The sequence below is a fragment of the Hemicordylus capensis genome, chromosome 1 (assembly GCF_027244095.1).
Source record: "Hemicordylus capensis ecotype Gifberg chromosome 1, rHemCap1.1.pri, whole genome shotgun sequence".
Classification (NCBI taxonomy): domain Eukaryota; kingdom Metazoa; phylum Chordata; class Lepidosauria; order Squamata; family Cordylidae; genus Hemicordylus; species Hemicordylus capensis.
In genome coordinates this window covers 231,428,175-231,445,744 of record NC_069657.1, presented here as the reverse complement: position 1 = coordinate 231,445,744, position 17,570 = coordinate 231,428,175, and the positions used below count along the sequence as shown (strand labels likewise).

General features: G+C 44.7%; 2 protein-coding genes across 3 annotated transcripts in view; both read left to right on the top strand.

The window, feature by feature from the left end:
• The window catches only part of LOC128333057 (uncharacterized), a 108,790-nt gene that overhangs the window by 6,223 nt on the left and 84,997 nt on the right, over window positions 1–17,570 (top strand). The window lies entirely within an intron of this gene.
• On the top strand, window positions 6,748–13,416 carry LOC128339385 (uncharacterized). 2 transcript variants are annotated; one of them, XM_053283193.1, is made up of 8 exons: window positions 6,748–6,794; window positions 8,091–8,186; window positions 8,295–8,417; window positions 8,519–8,551; window positions 8,744–8,800; window positions 8,902–8,955; window positions 9,049–9,156; window positions 9,565–13,416. In XM_053283193.1, exons 2-8 carry the CDS (start codon window positions 8,132–8,134, stop codon window positions 12,483–12,485), a joined length of 3,351 nt encoding a protein of 1,116 aa, XP_053139168.1. In that variant the 5' UTR covers window positions 6,748–6,794; window positions 8,091–8,131; the 3' UTR covers window positions 12,486–13,416. The 2 variants fall into 2 exon arrangements, with proteins under 2 accessions (XP_053139168.1, XP_053139167.1); XM_053283192.1 differs by having other exon boundaries at window positions 6,754–8,186.

The following is a 17,570-nucleotide window of genomic DNA, read 5'->3' as shown; positions in this document are numbered from 1 at the left end:
GGAAATCGCCAACGCACCTGCACGTGCCAGCATGGGCACGCGCAGGTTGTGCACACACGCGTGCCCATGCCAGCGCATGCAGGCATGTCAGCGACTTCTGGTCATATCTGGAAGACAAGGGCAATGGGGTAGCAGAGAGGTACACTGCCGCCCCAATGGGCTTTTATAAAAACTGATGCCGGCAGGGGGAAAGCGGAGGGAGCGGTAAGTGCACCCTCCCCCCACTCTTAAAAGGAGACACACACACCCGCCGCCTTCAAACCGCCCTGCTGCCTTTGAACCACCCCACCACGGTTCCGTGCACATCCCTATAAGGGAGCGCTCACTCTCTTAACTTCGTTTAACTAGGAGGCTTCACAGGTGGGTTCGCCGCCATGTAACCACCAGGATCGGGTTCACACGAGTATGCAAAACTGGGCTGGGCTCCCTTAGCTTGGTTTTGCATGCTTGTGTGAATAGCCCCCCAATCTTTCCAGCCTTAAAGGAAGGAAGGAAGAAGAAAGGAAAGCAAGCAAGCAAGAAAAACTCAAACTGAAAATTTCAGAATGTTAAATTTATCATCCAAATTTTATTCTTTTTCTGTGCTTGCACAAAATATACCAAACCCTAGGCACAGTGTACTTGCATATACACTCCTTCTATTTTGTCATCTATGCCTATTCATACTTGCAACCCAGTTTAATAAATGTATAAACAAACACTGTTTATATTATAATTTATGAAGGCAGCAGAAGACTGATGAGTCATGCCCATAAAAAGAAAGCGATTGATAGATATCATTAACAATTCAACTGCATAATTTTTATTCTGGGATGGTGTCTCTAGTTCAGATATGTCTCCATAGCCAGACAACCAGGGAGAAGATTTATGACAGGAGTGGGGAGCCAGGACAAATAAACAAAGATACATTGTGGTGAACTTCCCTCAGCTCTCTTCAACAAGTATGTTATGATTAGAAAAGATGGAATTTTAGTAGGTGGGTGGTTATTGTTGTTAGCTTCTGCTTTTGATGTAAACATGGTGAGTCCTTTATTTCCATTTTTGCATGATGTGTTTGTGGTTAGGGGTGTGCACGGAACCGGCTGGTATGGTCTGGTTCGAGTCTGAACCTGAACCAGACTGGGCCAGTTTGGTCCAGCACACCCTTGAACTCAACTGCTACGATCGGGGGGGGGGGTCATGAACATTTTATTTAATTTTAATTTTTTAAAAAACTTATCCCCTCCTTGGTAGTTCTCCAAGGCAGCAGGGGGATTTGTGGAGGTTCCCGCTCCTCCCACTGGCCTCCCTTAAGTCCAAAACTGGCCCATTCAGCCATTCTCCAGCCTGTTTGGGCCTTTCCACCAGGCACAGTGGCTATTTTAGAGGCTGCCATGCCTGCGTAATGGGTGTGGCCCAGGCCCATTACATAGAATCATTGTAGCACTACTGATTTGCTTGATAATGCCAAATGGTCCAAAATAGAGTGGTTGGACTGTGGGTCAAGCTACACACTCAGGTTATTCTCACGACCAGGTGGGCAGGCAACAGGGAAGTCTGCAGAAGCCCACCTTTCCCACAGACGATTGCCGAGGACTGTCTGGGTGTACATATTGCACACCCAAATGGTCTGCCACTACCCCAGGGAACATGGAGGTGCAGGGGCCGGGACAAATTGTCCTGGCTCCCAGAGATCCCACAATGCACCACACAAGTGTGTGGTGCATTGTGGGGATGCCCCCAGCTATGGCCAGGAGCCCAATCCTATGTAAGTGCCAGCTGGGAGCAGCCACGCCGACACATGAGCAATTAGCCTGAGTTAAGGGTGCAACCTTGGCTAAGCAACAGGCTTCTTTGGCAGGTTTGCTGCTGAGGTGCTGCCAGAATCCTCATGGATCCCAGTGGTTCATACAAGTAGCCTAACCCGGGCTGAGTGTCCCTAGCCTGGGTTAGGTTGCGCGTGAGAACAGCCTGACATTAGTGCTGATGCATTTAAATTTTCTTTTAACAAATAGCAGCCATGGGTACTCTGGTCAGGACCATGGGAGGAAGCAGTGGTGGCGCTGTAATAGGGAAGACAGCCCTCCCCCTGAGCTCCAGCCCATACTAATTTCCCAGCCATGTGTGTTGCTGGATGTGTGTTTTGTTTATTCTCCCTGCACGGGAGAAAACAAACAAAACGTACACCCAGCAATGAACACAGCTGGGAAATTAGCTCCAGAGGGCTCGCAGGGAGCTTCCAGGGCTCTGGCCATGCCCCCTTGCACATGATATCATGCACAAGGCCAGAGCTTTGGAAGACCCGTGCAAGCCCTTCAGAGCTCATTCCCAGCTGGCATTTGCTGGCTGGGTGCATGTATTTTCCTTTCTCTCCTTCAAGCATTTTTTCTCTCTCTCCTTCAATTTTCCCTTTCTTCCTCCCTGGCCATGCTGCCTTGCACGTGACATCACAAGCAAGGGGTGTCACTGGTACGCAGAGGTGCTCTAATCCCTGGACCTTGGGACCCCGGTCCATGGCTTCCAAGGTCCGGGGGGCTCCAAATGGCAGGGGGGCCTCCAGCAGTCACCCCATGCCCACCACGCCACACTGAACCTCTGTATTTTTTTTCCAATTACGGTTGCCACACGGCCAAGGGGTGGCTGCCGGGAGGTGAACCCTGGCCAGCAGTCCTTCTCCCCCCACCTGGCAGCATCTGGAGTGACGCTGGATCTGTCCTTTTGGCCCAGGGTCACAGGCTTGCAGCGATCTCTCTCAACTGTGTAGGCGCACCTCGCAGTTAGAAAGAGAGGCTGGGACAAAGGGACAGGTCCAGCATTGCTCTGGCCACTGGTGCCACCAGGTGGGGGTTGGTGCCGCCAGGCTGGGTTCACCCCCATGGTAGCCACCCCTCAGCCACATGGCGGCTGAAATTAAAAAACAACACACAGAGGGTTGGTGTGGAAGGAGGCTCCCAAAAAGTAGGTTTCAGGGGGCCTCGCGCTGGAGGGGCTCATGACAGGGGTGGTCAGGGTGGCAAAATTGCCTAGGTGCGCCCCTGCTGGCATGCACATATTGCATGTGCCTGGCAGGGTCACCAGGGATGGGGGCAAACATGGGCCCACATTCCCCTCCAGTTCCATAGACCTACGATTACTCCTGCTAATCCGTATGCTATATGAAAACACCTCGCTGAGAGTAAAGTGCAATAATAAAGGTCATCTGTCCAAACCTGTAGCCACATGGAAGAGGGTTAAGCAAGGATGTATCCTTGCTCCTTTTCTGTTTAATTTCTATATTTATTTTTTAAATTCCCTTTCTTGTTAATCCCAACAGTCATCCACCTAAGGTAGCAGGCTGACCCATCTCAATCCTAGTATCCTACTCTATGCCAACGATGAGGCTATACTATCGAGGACATTGGTTGACATGAGGAGAGCACTACAAAGACGTACACAGTTCTGCGAAGATGAGTCCCTAGTTATAAATACCCAAAAAACTAATGTTATGGTATTTGCCAAAAGACCGAAAGAACACAAATAGCAGATTAACGGGACTAGGGTTGAGCAGGTTAGGAGCTATAAGTACTTGGGCATAGTTTTCCACGCTAATAGTACATGGGGTACACAATGTGAACATGCTGCAGCAAGTGCACAGAGTGCATCTGCTATATGAAAAAAATTTCATACTAGAGGGGGCTATTTTATCCCAGCAGCTGTCAAGGTATACCAGGCCAAAACATTGGCACAAATGCTATATGAGGTTCAGATCTGTTCCACTTGCAACTTCAAACCCATGGAAGTTGTTCAGTCTAGATTCCTTCGTGCCATATTCCAGGTGCCTAGATATGTTTCAAATGCCATCTTATGCCTAGAGGCGGGTTTAACCAGAGTTGAAGCCCAGGGTTGAAGCTCACACATTTAATTACTGGTTCAAATTAGTGTGCTTCAGCCCAAGCCTTAGACTCCATGGAATTCCAGCTTCGTGCTGGCTGCTGAAGACCCAGGCATTCCTGATTGAACCCTGTTTCCTGACCGAGATAAGACGGCCATGCCCAGCTGCTTTATCTCCCTTGGGGACGCCTTGCACTTTTTTGGGCTCTGGACACGTGGAATCTGGAGGAATCAGAGGAGACGCCTTGCACTTTTTTGGGCTCTGGACACGTGGAATCTGGAGGAATCAGAGGAGAGTGTTCTCTCTTGTGCCTTAATAGCATTCCAGGTGGCTTCTCATACTACCATCAGCCACCTTACAAATTTTACCACTCCAAACCAGAGGAGAGCGTTCTCGCTGGCACGGTTTAATGCCCTATTTTCTGCCATTTTGGATGGCAGATTTAAGAGAATACCACTCAGGAACCAGCTGTCTATGCAGTTCGGGCAATATCAAGTCCATCTCACATGTGCTTTTATACTGTTTATATTATAGGGACATTCACATTGCCTAGATTGAACCACTTATAAATAAATTGCCAGGTCAATCAGAAGAGTATTATACTTCCTTTCTTCTGGCTGACCAGTATACAGCAATTACAGCTGGGGAAGCAAGATTCTGTGCCGCAGCATGCAAATTGAGATGGGAGCAGTTGATTAATTGTAATTGAGACCTCTCTATGTATATGTTTTGATACTCTATTGCCCAGTCCTGTTTTTGATTTTATTTTACTTTAATTTTATTTTCCATTTTATTTTTTGATTGCTGGTAACTGACTGTAATAATAAATTCATTCTTTCATTCATAATGTCTGATTTGGCCCTTAGAGTATGGAAGATCAAATGCCAACCCACAAGCAGTGCAAAGCCCAGGTTGTGATAGTAGTATAGGGGCATACCTGCTGTCAAAAACCATGTGCTTTTGTTTACAAACAAAAGCACGTGGCTGGAGGATGACGTCACAGTGACGTCACGGGGGGAGGAGGAGACCCCATGTGGTCGGGAAGGGCCAGAAGTAGGGGAACGCCCTCACCCCAGAAATCTGGCCCCCACCCTACCACCCCTACCCCAGAATATGTCCAGACATGTTCGAAGGCGGACATGTGACCCCTCTACGAACATGGGCCCACATTCCCCTCCAGTTCCATAGACCTACGAATACTCTACGAACACGCCTAGTCAGCCTGGACCAATAGGAATAGGTTTCAGGTTCCGGAAAGGCCCGAGTGCGCAGGCGTGATAATGGTCGGGCGGCCATTTTGTGCAACTTTATTGACCATATCGGGGTCAAGTGAGCTCTCTACGAACACGCCTGGCCATTCTGATTCAGTAGGAATACCCCGTTTCTCTCTGAGCCACTTTGTTTTTTGCAGACCCACGGTTTGAGCGATCATGGGTTCCCCAGAGAGATCCTTGGAGGATATTGTACAAGAAACAATTGTAAACCCTAGCCCAAGAAAGCGGTATATTAGTACAAGTTCTGATGATGAGAAATTCCCACCAGCTAAGCGTCCGAAGAAGAAGACCAAGAACTTTATGAAATCTGGCAGGGAATCTTGGAAGATGCAGCGGCAGAATCTTTTGGAGCTCAGGTAAATAAACACTGTTGGTGTTACAGACTTGGGGAGTATGTGAGAGTTCCCAGGGCTGCAACATAAAAACTGTGTTCTTTAATGTTTTCCCAGGAGGGTGAGGACCGCGGCCTTGACACTCTGCCTCTAGCAATATGGAACTATACAGAGCCCGGGAACATGCATATCAGGGTGCGTATGGAGAATTTAGGGGTGGGAATATCTCTTTTAAAAGAAAGATAGAAAGAAATAGTAATAACAGCATACCTTCCCCATCCTACAGAATCCTCCCGCTGTGAGAACGCATCAACCCAGCCATGTTACTATGCAGAATTTCCTAGGACTACAAGTGGATGATTCAGATTACATACCAGCAAGGAAAAGACATTCTGCTATGAAAGGCCTTGTCAGAGCGGGGGTATATGGAATTTTAAAATACTGCCTGAAGAATTACATGTATGATTCATGCTACGGGTGTATGGTTCAAGCAGGGGGGCAAGACTCACATGAATGTGTTACTTGGACCGATAGAAATGTTTCCAGATTTATTAGAATATTGTCATCAAGGATGTGTGTGAAAGCAGTGCTCCACATAATTATTATAATTGCTTACAGCTTGAAAATGTTATTGCTATCTAGTGATACCGTGAATCAGACTCTAAACCTCATCAGCAGGGTTAAGGGTTCTAATGACCCGCAGGCTGTGTTAGAAGCTATCCCACAACCGAAGGATTCCAGAATGCTCTCTTTTGTGAACTGTGTCCTCGAAAAAAGGGGATACAGACAGTTTCTTGTTCCAGAGATACCTGAATAAATTCCCTCGCAAAAGTCTAATGGAACTGTTGTACACGGCTGCCCTCTAGTGGTATGTGTTTTTTTGCTTTGTTTTTTGTTAATACATTCTTCCTAGAATACTGACTGTTTTTGTATGTCTTTTAAAATACTATATTATTATGTATCAATTCATAAATAAATAAAATGACCCTGGCTCTAAACAAATGACTGCTTTATTTTTGCTGGGGATACCCTATTACAGATATATTTTACAAGGAACTTCACCAGCCCTGAGGGTTCTGTAGTAGGTTGGGGTCCGACAAGAGGATGCGTTCATCAGACAATGGGTCCTTTAGCAGTGGGGAGATAATCCCATCAGCCATCATGAATCTTTTACCACTCCCCTAATCAGCATGCAGGTGGACATCCAATCAGAAAGGTCTTGCAAGACCATGTGGGCATAGAACTCACGTTGATAAAACTAGTTTGAAGCAGGAAGTCTTTCTCTTTCACCCAGAAGCACTCCCCAGAAGCAGGACCCTGCAGAGAAAGAAGTCTGAGGTATGTCTACCCACCATTTTATAACTTGCTTTTTCTAAAATATGCTGCTGGGCCTGGTTTTGAATCTGTTTGATATCTTTGGAATCTTTTGATATTTTAGTATGCTCTTATTTTATATCTGGAGAGCATGTTTTAGGGGCCAGGATTGGTTTAAAATGCATGAATCTTTAGCAGTTTACCCCTTTTTCTCTCATTTTTTCTCTAAGCCATGCGGCCTGATTTTGAATCTGCCTGAATCCTTAGTAAATGCTTATTTTATATATGGAGAGCATGTTTTAGGGGCCAGGATTGGTTTAAAAGTGCATGTAACTTTAGTAATTTACCCCCTTTTCTCTCATTTTTTCTCTAAGCCATGCGGCCTGATTTTGAATCTGCCTGAATCCTTAGTAAATGCTTATTTTATATATGGAGAGCCTGTTTTTAGGGCCTTGAATGGTTTAAAAGTGCCTGTATCTTTAGCAATTATCCCTTTTCTCTCATTTTTCTCTAAGCCATGCAACCTGTTTTTGAATCTGCATGCTTCCTTAGTAAATGCCTATTTTTATATCTGGAGAGCATGTTTTAGGGTCAGGAATGATTTGAATCTTACCCACAAGGTCTTTTTTTTTTTTTTTAATGAGAACCCTGACCCTTGTTGTTTTTAAAATTTTATTCTTAAAACCTATATTTACACAGGCAGTATTATATACAGCATTTTTGATGTACGCCTCAACATCTGTAGAAATCTAGTATTCCAAGGGCAGTTTCTGTTCTCTGCAAAACAGCTCTCCTGCAACAAATAAATAAAACAGGGTCATGCATGCACAACTCACAATCCTGTAAATGGTTTAAATTAAATAAACTCACCCAGCACACGTGTTCATGCCAGCCACTCCTCACAATGTAATCTGTAATAAAAAGGGCCATCTTGTCCATGATTTGCTGGCTCACCGCAGGACATAGACGTTTTGTAAGACGTTTTGTAAGCAAACCACCGAACAGAAAAATAGTTAAAAATCTGCCCTTATTGATTTTCCCATCTGCAAATTCTGCAGCCATCACGGATGTGAAATAGTTCTCAATATCTAGCAAGCTGTTAGGGTGAAGAGAGTCCATGTGGGGTCTTAGTTCGGCCTCCATTTTAAGTAGCAAGGGGCCTATCCCCACCACTTCTGGTTTTCCACAGGTCTGCCGGATACAGCCCACAGCAAGAGAGTAAACATGCCGATATTCCATCTTGGTACCCGTTTAGGTTCTGTTTGGGGAGGATATGTCTGAGCATGTCCCTGGTTGGGTATTTTTGTATATATTCAACAGCACTCACCAAAAACAAAGAAAGAAAAACACCACCAAAGAAGATGAGCATAAGGGATGATGAAATGAGCAATCTTCTCGATATCTCTCAAGATATGGGTATGGCTATATTCTACTCTCCCCAACCCCCCAACCGCCCCTTTTTAAGATTGTTTTAAAATGTTAAGAAGATATACAAATGCCTGACTTATATTTGATGTTCTACAGAAACTGTTGTTCAAGCCCCTCGGCCTGGGAGAGCCACTTTTTCGCTCTCAAAGGGTTCGGACCCATATCTCATTCCAAAGGATGAGGTTCTCACATCACAGGCTGTTAGAAACATAGTATCTGGTAAATTACATTTTAAAAATTTAAAATAAATTCTAGATGAGTACTGTTTTGAAGGGTTTTCTGAGTAAGACCAACTCTCTCTCTCTCTCTCTTTATTGTAGATGGCATAGGGCTGAGAAGTGATGATAACATACGTAAGAACAGGGTCCCCCCCCCCCCCAAATCTCTCTGTAATATCTCATTCTAAAGTTCAACAATTGTGTATTATTTCTCTGTGTAAACCGCCCTGAGCCATTTTTTATTATTTATTTATTTTGGAAGGTCGGGGGGGGATACAAATAGAATTATTAATAATTATGGTTAATACTTGCCTATGTTGTTCACAGTGGACCTGACAAATACCCAGGACGGGTTGCGGAATCTGACTGAGAGTGCTCTAGAGGGTAAAATAGCTTTTATTTTAAAAGCATCCCTGCAAATGTATACACCGTGTGGAAACCTCAGACTAATTCTATCTAACATGCCCCCCCCTTTTCCCCTACAGAAGAACCTGAACCAGCCCCCACACGTCTAAGCAGATTGAAGAGAAAAGCAAAGAGTAAGGATAGGAGAAAGAAAGAATGAAATGTTTTAACTATTTTATTTATGTATAGCTTTTATTGATAAAACTGTATGATTCCCTTGTCTGCAGATGTAGTATCCCATGAACAGCATCAACCCGGACACATGGCGTCCAGGGACTCCAACGTGGAGGTGCAGCCAGCCTACAAAAAACCCAGAAAGGCTATCCTGGAACCTGGTAAGACATTTCCACACCGCATGACACAAACAGCAACATACTTCAGTAACACACATGTTTGTACCATGTGGGTAAGACATTTCTGCACCGCATGACACAAACACGCTCACACATCATGCACACACCTATGTGTCATGTTGGGGAGGACCCCCCCCCTTGTCTGCGTGGATTCCTGAAGATGTTCCCTCTACCACCCGACGACAGCTGACCCGGAAGCCCTAGGAGCGGGCAAAACCACAAGACACCTAGAGACCCTTTCAGAAGCCTGGTAAGTCTACCCCCCCCCATGGCACAACACACATACACACACACACACACACACACACACGTTCATACCTACTAGCAGTGGGAGATTTACTCCAGACATACATGGTGACCCCCTGCCCCCCTCTGATCTATCTGTTTCAGAACATGAACCGGGGGTCCGTGATGTCCAAGAGTTGAACTTCCAAGATAACGAGTTCTTGGCCAGCATGGCACGTGTTACAGAACACATAGAGACATTGATAAGGACTAGGGCTGTGGCTTTTGAACGCAAGGCCGAAGCTGAGCAACACCTTGAACAAGCAAAACGCATCATACGTAAAGAAATGGCCATGATTAGTGATACTTCACAACAGCTACAATGTCTAAAGACACGTGCAAACCCTGTGTGTGATTTCGTAGACAGAAATAAAAAAGATCAACCATACCCTGTCTGCATACAGGTGGAGGGAGGGTCCGCATCTAGCCACCAGCCAGGAGGGTATAGGAATGCTTCTGATTCTTCAGACGAATTTGAACCATCCAAGGAGTCACCTAGTGGCCCCGGTCCTCAGAATGCTTTTACTGAACAGTGTGAAACCCAGAATGGGTCCTCTCTAGGTGAGGCTTCTGATGTTGGCCCGAATGCCATCCCCAAAGAGCGGGCTACCCACAGCGGAGCTTCTCGAGGAGGCTTGGCGTTCGATGTTGGACCTGCAGCTGGTTCCCAACAGTTCTCTTCTGAAGAAACAGCAGGCATTTCTGAAGAAACCCCACCTGTGGATCTTCAGTTTATACAGCGTTATAATAGGAGCTATGCACGCTTTAATGGAACTGAAATGTATTACGAATTCAAGTTTGTGAATTTGGACAGAGTACACTCCTTTTGTGATGCGCTATCTGGGATGCATTCTGCTATTCAAAGGGTTTTGGATAATATAAACAATCATATAGAACCAGGGGACTTTGTACAGCTCAGATTGCGAGCGCCAGGGATTTCAAAGCCCCTTTACTCAGCAAGGAGACAGGCAGGCCATCTGAACGCTGAGGCATTCCTAAGCGCTATATCTAACCTGCTTCAAAGTTATGCACAAATTTTAGCTGATGGTGTATTAACACTGGCTGTGATTGTCATCACACCCCCAGGAGGAGCCGGTCGCAGGCATATAAAATCAATACCCTATAGCAGCATTATACAGAAAAAGAGGCTGCATCTGATAGATGTCCCCATGCCTAACACAGCCCTCTGTTTTGCAGCGAGTCTCATGGCTGTTCTAAATTTGAGAGCCACCGCTACACAGATAAAAAAGGGAGCAAAAAAGTTGTACCAGGATCTTGGGTGGAGTGAGCAAAAACAAGTGTCTTTTGCAGACGTGGAAACCGTAGAGACACATATGAAGGTCAATATTGTTGTTGTGCAATGGGGAACTTCTGGATGGAGTATTTTAAAAACTCCTGAACAGAAGTACCTCAAAACCTGTTTTCTGTTACTTCATAAGGATCATTATTATGGGGTTAAGAACATCAAAGGGTTTTTTGGGACCAGAAATTTTTGTTATGTCTGCTACACGCCCTACAGACACACACACGACTGTTTGATGAGGTGCCACCGCTGTTTAGAGGCTGGCTGTGTAAAACATGTGGGGCGTGTAATCAGATGCCCCAAATGCAAGATGCAGTGTAGATCACATGAGTGTCTAGGAAAGCATATGAAGCTCGCCTCCATGGGGCAGGTAGAATGCATCCCGCATGATCTATGTGAAAAGTGCTTCCGCTATGTCGAGGCGGGTCATGAAGCTGAACGTGTCTGTAGGGGAAAGCAGTGCCGTGTATGTTATGAGTACCTTTCCCCTGGGGTAGAACACGCGTGTTACATTCCACGTCTACAGTACCCCGAGATATCAGTAAAATATGTGTTTTATGACTGCGAATGCAGGCAGGAGGATGGGATCCACGTCCCAAACTATATTTATGCCAAGGCCTTTGAAGGGGAGACTGTGGAGCCTGTTAAAGCATATCAAGAGAAACAGAAAGATTGGGAGAAGTGGGGGCCCCAAGGGGGTTATTGGGAATTTAAGGGAGATAAATGTCTGAATGAGTTTGTATTACATTTTACATCAGATAATAAGTTTATGGGGTGCACTTTTCTGGCTCACAACTCGCGGAGCTACAATGGCATTTTGATACTGAGAGAGCTAATCAATGAAGGCCTCGATGTAGAGCTGCTCACACAGGGGGGGAAACTGCTGTGTATAACAGTTACAAAAAATGACATAAAATTTATAGATTCCCTATGCCACCTACCCATGGCTCTAGCAAAACTCCCAAAAGCTATGGGTTTTCAGGGCTGCAAGGGCTATTTCCCACATTTCTTTAATAAAAAAGAAAATGAGAGTTATGTTGGGAATATGCCAGACCCCCAGGACTACGGTGTGGATGCTATGAAGCCTGCAGATAGGGAAGAATTCATGAAGTGGTATGAGGAAAACAAATCAAAAACATTTGATATGCAGAAGGAATTGGCCTATTACTGTCAGAAAGATGTAGACATCCTGATACAGGCCTGTACAAAATATAGACATGAATTGGTTGAGATGACATGGGATGTTGTTGATAAACCTATGGGGAGGAAAAATGCCAGGGTGCTGGTGGGTATCGACCCCTTCCAATACCCTACGCTTGCTAGTGTGTGCTTAAGAATGTACCGCTACAAGTATCTGAAAGATGAAGAGATCGCCATACCGGCCCCAGATAACTACCATCATCAGTGCAAAAGATTCTCAACTATGTCCATTCAATGGTTGGAATACATAGCCCACAGGGAAAACATACATATTCAACACGCTTTGAAAGGGGGTGAGTTTAAGGTTGATATTCCTCAGGAGCTTCAGGAGGCGTCGGGTGGTGTTAAGGCATATTATTTAGATGGTTATTCTGTGAATGGGGGAAAGAAATGTGCTTTTGAATTTAATGGCTGCTTTTATCATGGGTGTGTAACCTGTTATTCAGCACACAAACAGCACCCCATGTGTCGGAAACCTATGGTTTTCTCTACAATGCTAGTGAGAGGAAAGCAGATGTCTTAAAACGCATGGGGTTTGAAGACCGTTTTATATAGGAGCATGAGTGGCGTGACATGGTCAAGGGGGATCAGAAGGTGGCAGATTTTCTGAAGCAGCAGGGATTTCCAGAACCTCTGGAACCTAGAGATGCGTTGTTTGGGGGCAGGACAGGCTGTGTGAGTCTGTATTATGAGGCGAAGGAGGGAGAACAGATTCACTACTCAGATTTTACCTCTCTCTATCCTTTTATCATGCGAAATCACCAGTTTCCCATAGGACACCCTAAAGTAATTTATGACGATTTTAGACCACTCTCTGAATATTTTGGAATTGCCAAGGTGAAGGTATACCCACCACGCCATCTCTTTTTCCCTGTCCTCCCTGTCAAAGTGAATGGGAAGCTCATGTTTCCGCTGTGCAGTCTCTGCGCAGACTCACAGCAGCTGGAGCAATGCAGGCACAATGATGAGGAAAGGGCTTTAGTGGGTACATGGTGCACTGTAGAACTGAATGTTGCTGTGGCTAAAGGTTACAGGGTGGCAAAGATCTATGAGGTTTGGCATTTTGAAAGGAGTTCTGGCAGCCTCTTTTCAGAGTACGTCAAAACATTTCTCAGGCAGAAGCAAGAGGCTTCGGGCTACCCAGCAGAGTATGTCAGCAGGGAGGATAGGCAGAAATACATTGCTGAGTATTATAAGAAAGAAGGTGTGTGTTTACGCCCCGAGATGATTGAATCAAATCCTGCTAAACGCCAGATAGCCAAGCTTTTCTTAAATTCCTTGTGGGGGAAATTTGCTCAGAGGTCAAACCTTCCTAGGACATCCATAGTAAAAAGCCCTAATGAGTTTTTCCAATACCTCTTTTCAGATAGCTATGAGGTCTCTATGTGTGAATTCCTTGATGATGATACATGTTGTGTGTCTTGGAAAGATGCAAAAGAACATATACAGGTGAAACTCGGAAAATTAGAATATCATGCAAAAGTCCATTAATTTCAGTAATGCAAATTAAAAGGTGAAACTGATATATGAGACAGACGCATTGCATGCAAAGCGAAATAAGTCAAGCCTTAATTTGTTATAATTGTGATGATCATGGCGTACAGCTCATGAAAACCCCAAATCCACAATCTCAGAAAATTAGAATATTACATGGAACCAATAAGACAAGGATTGAAGAATAGAACAATATCGGACCTCTGAAAAGTATAAGCATGCATATGTATTCAGTACTTAGTTTGGGCCCCTTTTGCAGCAATTACTGCCTCAATGCGGCGTGGCATGGATGCTATCAGCCTGTGGCACTGATGAGGTATTGTGGAAGACCAGGATGCTTCATTAGCGGCCTTCAGCAATTCTGCATTGTTTGGTCTCATGTCTCTCATCCTTCTCTTGGCAATGCTCCATAGATTCTCTATGGGGTCAGGTCAGGCGAGTTTGCTGGCCAATCAAGCACAGTATACTGTATACTTTTCAGAGGTCCGATATTGTTCTTTTCTTCAATCCTTGACTTATTGGTTCCATGTAATATTCTAATTTTCTGAGACTGTGGATTTGGGGTTTTCATGAGCTGTACGCCATGATCATCACAATTATAACAAATTAAGGCTTGACTTATCTCGCTTTGCATGTAATGTGTCTGTCTCATATATCAGTTTCACTTTTTAATTTGCATTACTGAAATTAATGGACTTTTGCACGATATTCTAATTTTCCGAGTTTCACCTGTAGTTCTGCCAGTTCACACAAATGTTTTTCTGGCCTGCTTTACAACCGCCTATGCACGCCTGCATTTGTACTCTATCATGGAGAAGCTGGGGGAACGGTGCCTGTACCATGACACAGATTCTGTGATCTATGTGTCTCGTGAGGGGGAGTACAACCCACCCCTTGGAAACTTTTTAGGGGAGCTGACAAACGAACTACCGGCAGACCAGTACATAACAGAGTTTGTGAGCACAGGTCCTAAATCTTACGGCTACAAGCTGTCAGGGGGGAAATCGTGTATTAAAATCAAGGGAATTACTCTGAACTTTTCTAATTGTCAAAACATTAATTTTGACAGTCTGAAAAATCTGGTTTTTGCCTACGTTTCGGACCAGAACCCACCACATGAGATTGTGGTAGAGCAGAATGGCATCATTAGAAATAAGAGGAGATGGGAGATAGAAACACGTCTTTTGAGGAAGACGCAGAGAGTGGTGTTTGATAAGCGCGTCATCGTTGAGGGTTTTAAGACTATACCCTACGGGTATTAAAATGGATGTTCGATGGCAACACCCCTTCTCCGCTATCCTTGCGGGACCAAGCAATAGCGGAAAAACGTTTTTCCTTTTAAAAATGCTGGACAATGCACACAGTGTGCTATCTGTGATGCCTGAAAAAATCGTATGGTGTTACTCTTGCTGGCAACCTTTGTACAAACAAATGCTCTGTAAATACCCTATGATAAAATTTGTAGAAGGTATGCCTGAGAAAATTGATGATGATGGCTTGTTACCCCCAAATAAAATCTGTTTTCTTGTTCTGGATGACCTGATGAGTGCTTCATCTGACAGCCAGCAAATTGAACGCGCTTTCACAGAGTTTGTTCACTACAGGAATCTGAGCGTTTTTCTCATCACACAGAATGTTTTCTACAAAGGGAAAGCGGCCCGCACCATAAGCCTTAATGCCAAGTATATGGTGCTCTTTAAAAACTCAAGGGATAAATTACAGATCATTAATTTGGCGCGTCAGATTTTCCCCGGGGATGTCAAGTATTTCACAGAGGCCTACCACGATGCCACACGGGAGCCTTATGGTTATCTAGTTGTGGATTTAAACCCTAGAACTCCTGAGGATTATAGGGTCAGAACGGGTCTTTTCCCTCCCGAATGGCCTGTCGTATACATCAAGAAAAAAATCAAAGGGGGAATACAAAAGGGGGTCACACTGATGCTTTCACAGGTATTCCTGTTACCCCACTGCTGAGAGCCATGTCTACCCGCGTGAAGAGAAACCTAGCCCTCTTAAAACTCCTTATTAATGCCTCTCCACGGCAGAGGAAAGCCATACTATGTGCAGCTTCTGATGATTTAATATCAGCCATATCCGAGATTGCCCTAAACACCTTAAAAGGAAATATTCCATTGTCTCCGCACCAGATGCGTGTGCTAAGAAAAAAGCGTGGATTAATTAAAAAACTGAGTAACAAGCGCGTATCTCTGAGAAAGAAGAAGCTTTTGCTCAAGCAGTCTGGAGGGTTTCTTGCGCTGCTGTTAGGTATTGCAATTCCTCTGATAACAAGCCTTTTAACCAAACAATAATGGAGTATGCGGAAAAGATGTACATGGTCCCCAAACACCAGTTAGATCTGCTAAAAGGGAACCCTCCTAAGGAGGAAAACATCAGAGCTGCTACAATCTACGCTTTAGACACTGAAATGCAAGGTGTTCTTCAGAGGTCTGACTTAACAGAATATGAAAAGGCTAAACTTTATGAGGGCCTACTTCAAAAATATTTAACACATGTGAGAATGGGTGATACCGAAAAGGGAATACTAAACCTGTTTCTACCACAGCCTGAGATGCCAGCTGTTGAAGCTACACACAGCTCTGATCCCTCCTTTCAGGAAATCTTGGACACTCTCCCTGTGCGTTCTAGGAACTCGGCAAATATTTTGTTAAACAAGCTGAGGCAGAATGCTGCAGTTACAGCGTGGGATGAGCGGGGGCGTTTTGTCTATAAAGGGATGGCTGTTGACGGTTCCAACATGGTGGATCTGATCAAGGCATTCACTCAAGTTCATACCCTGCGTTCCAAACGCTTCCCTAAAGGCTGGGATCTGTTCATGAACGGTTTGGCAGAGTTAAATGTGCCTACCTCTGTGGCAGGAAACCAGACCAGTAGGGAGTTTTTGGAGCATATGAAGAATCCTACCCCTGCAGCTAGCCCTCTAACCTTAACACCTACACCCAGGACTTCTAAAATACCCGTGAGAACTCACTGGCTCCAATTGTAACCTGCTACATATATATTAAAACATGTAAAAGTGTCAAATAATTTTTTTCTCTGAAATATATTTTACAGGGTGGTAGTTGCTGCTTTGCGGGTAAGAATGATACAAGCACACACACGTATACTTTTTAAAGACTCAAGGCTTACTTTATTGTTCTGTGAAAATCAGTACAAGATCCACAACCTTGCGTGCTTTGAAAACAATTTGCGACATGCCTAGGCATGCATTTTTTTCTTAACATACAGTTCGACCATCTGGTCATTTCTTTCTAAATCCCCAGAATACAATTCTTGAATCTGCTTAAATGTTAATCCCCCACCCCTCTGCAGTAGAAAGAACAAACAGTGGTAGCCACAGGTCACAGAATCATGAGCTTGGAGCTGTCGGGGTTGAAAGACTGTCTTAGAGGCATTATTTCTTTAAAAATTCATTATCGCTTTGGGAAAACGTGGGTGATTTGGGGGGTGTCCATAAGAATAAAAAAACTCTGCCTGGTTGTCCTCTGGCAGGTAGATGGCTAACCAATGTTCTCCCGGTAGGGTATGGTCGTGTGTGTTCACTACTAATCCCACAGGTCTTTGTAGCAGTCTCTTTCTAGGCAACCAGTCACTAGGGAAAACTCCAAGAAAATATGGGAAAGGCTACACACTGTTTGCTTTTGATCTAACACCTGACCAAGAATGCGGGAGCCACTATTCCCTGATTAAGACAGGGAATCTGAGGGCTGAGATACGTTTTGCCAGACCGCTTCAACTGACCATTAACATGATTGTGTATGCGGTATTTGACAATCTCATCGAGATAAACCACAGATGGGATGTACTGTTCGACTATATGAAATATGGATAGCATACAATTAACACGCGTACTGTCTGCCAGCCAAACTCCTGTGCCAAGTTGGTCCCATCCTCCTTGACAATTTTACAACACACATATAAAAGCGTGTTATTCAAATCCAGGTAAAAATCTCCAGACCCCGCAATGAAAAAGTCCAGAGGGGCTGTGTCTGTCAGGGCTGTAAGCGGTGGAACCTCGACATATACGCTTCTCTAGATACTTGTTTGTGTTGGTGCGATTTGGAAAAGGTCCAGTTCCGATTTCATGCATTCT

What these genes read in the sequence shown, in the direction of transcription:
- LOC128339385 (XM_053283192.1), top strand. Translation starts at nt 8,054, where the DNA reads ATGTCCCTGGTTGGGTATTTTTGTATATATTCAACAGCACTCACCAAA. An exon ending in GAGAAGTGATGATAACATAC is followed by an intron (nt 8,552 to 8,743) that starts GTAAGAACAGGG and finishes TGTTGTTCACAG; the next exon opens with TGGACCTGACAAATACCCAG. An exon ending in ATTGAAGAGAAAAGCAAAGA is followed by an intron (nt 8,956 to 9,048) that starts GTAAGGATAGGA and finishes CCTTGTCTGCAG; the next exon opens with ATGTAGTATCCCATGAACAG.